Raw genomic sequence first — 6,316 nt, 5'->3', positions numbered from 1 at the left:
GACTGCAATGGAAGCTTCAATGGAGCGTCAGGATCTGCAATGGAGCGCCGCCTGGCTCGTCGCGTTGCAACGAAGTTTCGTTGAAGCTTGAGTGAAGCATGCCACGGGAGCGTCGTCGGGTCGGTGGAGCTCGTTGCGGCTGCAATGGAGCTTTGCCGGAGCTGCAAACTCCGGTGATGCTTAGGGGACGCTGCAAACTTTGGTGATGCTTAGGAGGGCGCTGCAACTCCGACAATGTTGCTTGAAGCTTGTAGGGAGCACCGTCGGTGTTGCAATGGAATAACACCGGGCCACCCGAAGCATAGCCGACGCTGCATTGAAGCTTTGCTGGAGTTACAATGGAGCTTCGCCGAAAGTAGGCGGTGTTGCACTGAAGCTTTGACGGAGTTACAATGAAGCTTCACCGGAAGTAGGCGATGTTGTACTTGAGCTTTGTCGGAAGCCATCGCTGCTGCATAGGAGCTATGGATGTGGCCGCGTTGTTGTGCAGTGAAGCTTTGACGGTGTTTTCACTGTTGCCGAAGTGTTGCTGCATCTGACGGCCACCTGCAGGCGGATGATTTCTAGTGGTCGCCAAAATAAAAACTCGAGTTTCACCGAGACGAAGCGCTCGTCGGCGTCTTAGTGCGTGCGCGGCACATCGATCGCCGCGGAGGTGAGACGGGACATTCCCTGAACAGAATGCACCAGAACGGCAACCGGGAAAGGAAAAGCGGAGCAGCGTGTATGCAACGACGACACGGGACGGGAGTCGCTGCCCAAGAAGAAGCTTTAACCGGCGGAATTCCTCCGTGGTGGCGGTGGCAGAGACGTGCGCCACCACGCACGAAGCAGCGCCTTTTCTTCCCCTGATAACGCCGTGCACACCACGGGAGCTTTTGGTCCAGAAACGCACATAATAGATAGGCATAGAGCGGCTGGTGGCGTACGGCGCCACTACGACCGGAGCCGGCCGCACGACCAGCGGCCCCGCCGGTGCCACGTACGCCCGCCCGCCCGTCCGGCGGATCGTATAACGCGTGCGGCCGCGGCGTTGACATCTCGACGGTGCGGCACACACAGCACCGGCGTCATCACTTCCCTGTACTACTACTAGTACTAACGGCTTTTGGTAGTAGCGTAATACTTACTGGCGGCGTGAACGAAGCGGGCAGACGCTCGGTTGCCGCCGGTCGACCGAGCCGAGCCAGGCCCCGACCCCACCGATCCGATCGGCAGCGGCAGGTCCCACGCAGGTTCGCTCCCCCACAGTCACAGACCAGATCCCGACGCCCCCACCACACCACACCACACCGCACCGCCCTTCCCTCTTCCCAAACTCGCGCAGGCAAACGCACCGGCACCGCACCAGACCAGACCAGGCCGAAACGGGCGAATTTCACCCGCCGGAGCCATGGCGGAGTGCCGCAGCCTCATCGAGTTCCTGCGCGCCTTCGAGCAGCACCGGAGGGCGGCGGACCCCTCGTCTGCCACCCGATCCAAGCGCGCGCCGTCCCCCTCCAGGCGCCACAGCCTCACCGCGCTCTGCGACCACTCGCCGATGGCCGCGCTGGACGCGCTCCTGCTGCTGGCCGTGCTCGCCGCGCTGGGCTTCCTCGTGGCCCCGCACGCCAGGCTGCTGCTGCTCGAGGCGCGCGCGCTGCTCCACCCGGCGGCCTCCTGCCTCTCGGCCGCGCCGCTCGCGGGGGCCGCCGCCGCCGTCGCCGGGGCCGCGCTCGGATGGGGCCTGCTGGGCCACCACGCGCGCAAGTGCGGCAAGCCGCGCTGCAGGGGCCTCAAGAAGGCCGTCGAGTTCGACATCCAGCTCGAGACGGAGGAGTGCGTGCGCGGCCGCCCCACCCCCGCCGCGCGATCGGCCCTGCTCGCCGCCGCCGGGGCGCCCCGCCCCGTCGATCTCGGCGACGCGCACCGCGAGCTGGAGGCCGAGCTCCGGAAGATGGCGCCGCCCAATGGACGCACCGTGCTCATCTTCCGCGCGCCCTGCGGCTGCCCCAAGGGCCGCATGGAGGTCTGGGGCGCAAAGAAGGTGCGCCGGATCAAGAAGTAGACACACACAAGATGAAGGGTCGGATAATTCCTTCATCATACTAGTAATAAGCAGTAGCTGAAATACAGGTTGCCTCCCTACCTCCTTGGTACTCATAAGTAAGTATAGCGAGAGAGAATAAAGAGCTCATACAAATAGGTATATCAAAATATCAGATGATAGACTATAGATTATGTGTTACCATGCAGAGGATGTTTGGACATAAATATATATATATATCGATGCTTGCTCATTCTCTGTTTTTTCTTCTGAATCCTAGCGCACATACTGCCGTACTTGGTTGCTGTTCTTGGCTGGTGCTTTTTGAATCTCTGTTTGATCTCTCCTGGGTCTACTTTTTGGATAGTATATTCCTTTGATGCTGCTGCTGGGATAAGTTTCTTTGATGCCACTGTCTTTGCATGTTCCTTCTAACAGTAGTTTGCGTTTATTCGCCTGAAATGTTTCCTTACTTGATTCTTGCTGCCTTGGGGTAAAGTTCAACTCCTTCAGGACATGGATGATAGCTGGTCTTTCACTGGATGGACGTGAAGTACTAGTTGAGGTTGAAATCTTCTTTAATCTTCATCCAGTGCGTCCTAATTTTGTATTCCAGTGTAATTTGTTGAATATTATAAGATGACCACTTTGAAATTCGTTTGGCTCCAGTGAGTTCTGCAAATTTATTGCCTAGCTGAAGTTTAAATGAATATGTTCCTCAATATAAGGAATCAAGTTATGGAATTTCTATGCTCAGATGTATCTTTTGTTTCTCGTATTACATGCTTGTGCTATACAGATTGACAAGCTATAGAGGCACAATGCTCGCATACCAGTTTAAAAAATGATTCAGTATGTCATTCAATTGCCTCGCAATGAAGGTAACAAACTGACGTGATTGTTCTTATATAATTATTGGCTGTCTTCTATTTTTTTTATTTTCTTTATTAGTTTGTTTGGCAACCTGTCACTTGTGTCCTGGGTTGTCACTTCCCAACCTAAACATTCTTTTAGTCACTTCAGTTCATCATAATCAGATGAATACCACATTCAGAGCCTAACTTGAAAATTACTGTATCCTCATGGGATATGATACCTGTATGTTGTAATTGTACAATTCTGTATTTCTTCTTCATTATCGTCATATGGTGAATATGCACCCCAGTGTGGTAAGAAGTATAGCGAGAGAGAATAAAGAGATCATACAAATAGTTATATCAAAATATCGGATGATAGACTATTGATTATGTGTTACCATGCAGAGGATGTTTGGACATAAATGTATATTGATACTTTGCTCATCCTCTGTTTTTCATGAGATTCTGAATCCTAGCGCACATACTGCCGTACTTAGTTGCTTTTCTTGCTACGTGTTGTTTGAACGTCTGTTTGATCTCTCGTGGTCTAATTTTTGGATAGTATTTTCCTTTGGTGCTGCTGGGATGATTTTCTTTGATGCCACTGTCTGTTTGCATTTTCCTCCTAACAGTGGTTTGTTCTTATTTGCCTAGATGAAATGTTCCCTTACTTGATTCTTGCTGCCCTGGGGTAAACTTTTAACTCCTTCAGGACATGGATGATAACTGGTCTTTTATTGTGTTGACATGGATGATAACTGGTGTTTTATTGTGTTGACGTGAAGTACTAGTTCAGGTTACATTCTTCTTTGATCTTCATCCAGTGGGTTGGTAGCTTGCAATGCTTTAGATGAACACAACTGGATGTTCCCTGCTGCTATTAGCTTGTTTTAGTCATGATGCTGATGAAAAGATGCATAGAGCCAATTTCATCTTTGACAGTCCACACAAATGCATGCAAAAGCTAGAAAACTCAAGAATTTCTCCATTGTGAGCAGAGGGAGTGCTTCGGCCATAAATGGATGAATTTGATCAAAAAATTCAGAGGGGAAGAATTTGGTCGCATTTGGTCAACAACAAGATCTTACACTAAACAAACACATTCTTACTATCTTGGTAAGATAATCACAACATGCCCTGAGTTTGGTCCATGGATGAACACCTATCATTCTCTATTATGGTATATGTCATGATTTAACACTGCCATCAAGTGCGATCATATGAACAACAACTTGGCAGAAAGTTTTAACAACAAGGTGAAGAAGTTAAAAAAATTGCATATGCATGACATGGTTGACCAAATCAGGATCATGATCATGCGCTTGTGGGATTTGAGAAGAAGGATTGGTGATTGTCTGCAAGGGGACAAGCTTCTTGCAGTGGTACAAGAGGTGGTCAACAGGAGCAAAAATATTACACGTTTATCTGTTGAAAAAACTGCTGCGTGGGGTGCTTAGAGATACCAAAACTGGTAAAAGGCTTGTTGTTAACACTGAAATGCATGATTGCAATTCTTTGGAGTGACAACACATTGGAAAAACATGTGATCATGCCATACTTTTCTTGGCCTCCCGACCGAAGATAAACATGCATCCGCATTTGCACGAATATTACTCAGTAACAAGATTCAAGGTTGTATATGCAACTTCAATTCCACCACTTATAAATCAGTCTGAGTGGCTTGAAGTGGAAATTAAATTTTTCATGTGTCGTCCCCTAACAAAAAAGAAACGCTGGTAGGCCTAAAGAGAGTAGATTTAAGGCATGGTTTGAGAAAGGTGGGAGTACTAAAAAGGGGAAGGGAAATAAGGATGCGAAGCCAAAAGGGTCCCAAAAAGGTAACAAAAATATATGCAAGTTGTGCGAGGAACTTGAGCATCGAGTTGGATCTCCTAAATGTTGTTACACTCCTGAAAGGCCAAAATATATGGGCTAATGTTTGTGATGTTTACTATCTGTCTGCATTTTTCAATTACTAACCAATTGCTTTATTTTTTTTAGGAGGAAGCATGCAAGTAAGCCCTTCGTTGCTGAAGATTGCTGGTCAAAGAAAAAGGCAAGAGGAAATGGATGTAGAAAAAAGAGAAGTTTTGATGAAAATATGGGTACCTTTGAAGATATTTCAGCTAATGTTGTGCAAGCTGAGCCTATATTGGAAGTTGAGTTACCAACTGATGATATTCCAGCTGATGTGGTGCCAACTGAGCCTATATTGAAAGTTGTGTTGCCAACTGATGATATTGGGCCCGATGGTACTGTAGCTGTTGTGAATGTGTGTGTTCGAGGCAGTCCAGTGAAGAAAACCAAGAGCTTGAGTGAACCGGGTGTTGTAGAATAAAAAAAAAGCAAAAGAAAATCGAGTGGTAAGACGAAGATGAAGTGAAAACTGGTTAAAACTTGTTTATCGGTACTATGCTGTAGAAATAAAACCTTGTCTGAATTTGTGTAATGGTATTTTACTTTGATATGATATGTATTTGTGTAATATTATTCAAATTTGAACCTAAATTCAAATTTGAGCCGAATTCACATTTGAAGTTATTTAGTATGTGGTATTGGTGTTACCGTAATTTCTGGACTATTATGCATGTTAGGTGATTAATCGAAGAATTTTTATTATGTGAAACTATGGACACGGAAAATATGCTCCAAATGATCTCCAAACCCCTCCAAAGCTTTGGTAAACAGCCTCATTTATAATCAAGTTTTTTTTAGATTCTCTAAATGAGTCAAAAAGGAAACTTGACATCAGTGTGTGTATATAAGAGTCCATCCTGATATGTGATCGTTTTGATAAAGTATGACATGCTTAACACTACACCCCTAGCCCACTTCTCTTGGAAACCCTACAACCTCGTTGTTGATAGCCATCTTTTGTGAAGGTTTTTTCATGAAAAACTCCATAGTCCAAGTTTCTTATTTTTCCTAACAACTTAGTCACATAGAGTGATGATCGGCATAAGTTTTTTTTCAATTAGTTATGCTCAATCCTAACCCTTGAAAACCTCTCAAAATCCCTTAAAACCCCATCAAAACATCTCAAAACCACACACGTGTCGGACCATTGGATCGTTGTGAATGGACGGTCTGGATGAGACACTAGGACTAGGTCAACGATCCATGGGCTGCACTATGATTGGCTGATTCGAAGATGCTCGATTTTTTTAGTGGTCGAAGATGTTGGATATTATAACACGCAGCGTTCTCGGTGATGGGATAAGATTGAGCACGTCTGCCATGCGCTGTTGGGCTTAATTAAAAGTGGCCCACCCGTTGGACATTGCATTGATCCAACACAAATTCAAAAGCATGCATGCGCGCGCAGCCCTACATCAGCCGCTCTCGCAGCACTCGACATTGCATGTATGCGTTACGCCATCAAGCACGCCCGACCGTCGCATTATGTCTATTCTACTGGATGCTCGCCCGTCGC

The 6,316-nt window shown here is 47.2% G+C and overlaps 1 protein-coding gene across 1 annotated transcript; it reads left to right on the top strand.

Annotated features, from left to right (window-relative positions):
* The first annotated feature begins 1,142 nt into the window (after positions 1–1,142).
* On the top strand, positions 1,143–2,279 carry LOC123440402 (uncharacterized protein At5g19025-like). The gene has a single exon (XM_045116973.1). The coding sequence runs from the start codon at positions 1,394–1,396 to the stop codon at positions 2,045–2,047; it is 654 nt and encodes a 217-aa protein (XP_044972908.1). The 5' UTR covers positions 1,143–1,393; the 3' UTR covers positions 2,048–2,279.
* Positions 2,280–6,316: the final 4,037 nt, after the last annotated feature.

This window comes from Hordeum vulgare, chromosome 3H, assembly GCF_904849725.1.
Source record: "Hordeum vulgare subsp. vulgare chromosome 3H, MorexV3_pseudomolecules_assembly, whole genome shotgun sequence".
In the NCBI taxonomy this organism is placed as follows: Eukaryota; Viridiplantae; Streptophyta; class Magnoliopsida; order Poales; family Poaceae; genus Hordeum; species Hordeum vulgare.
Note: the sequence above shows the minus strand (reverse complement) of the source record. Positions and strands in the feature narration are given on the sequence as shown.

Coding starts and splice junctions, on each gene's coding strand:
- LOC123440402 (XM_045116973.1), top strand. CDS start 1,394: ATGGCGGAGTGCCGCAGCCTCATCGAGTTCCTGCGCGCCTTCGAGCAG.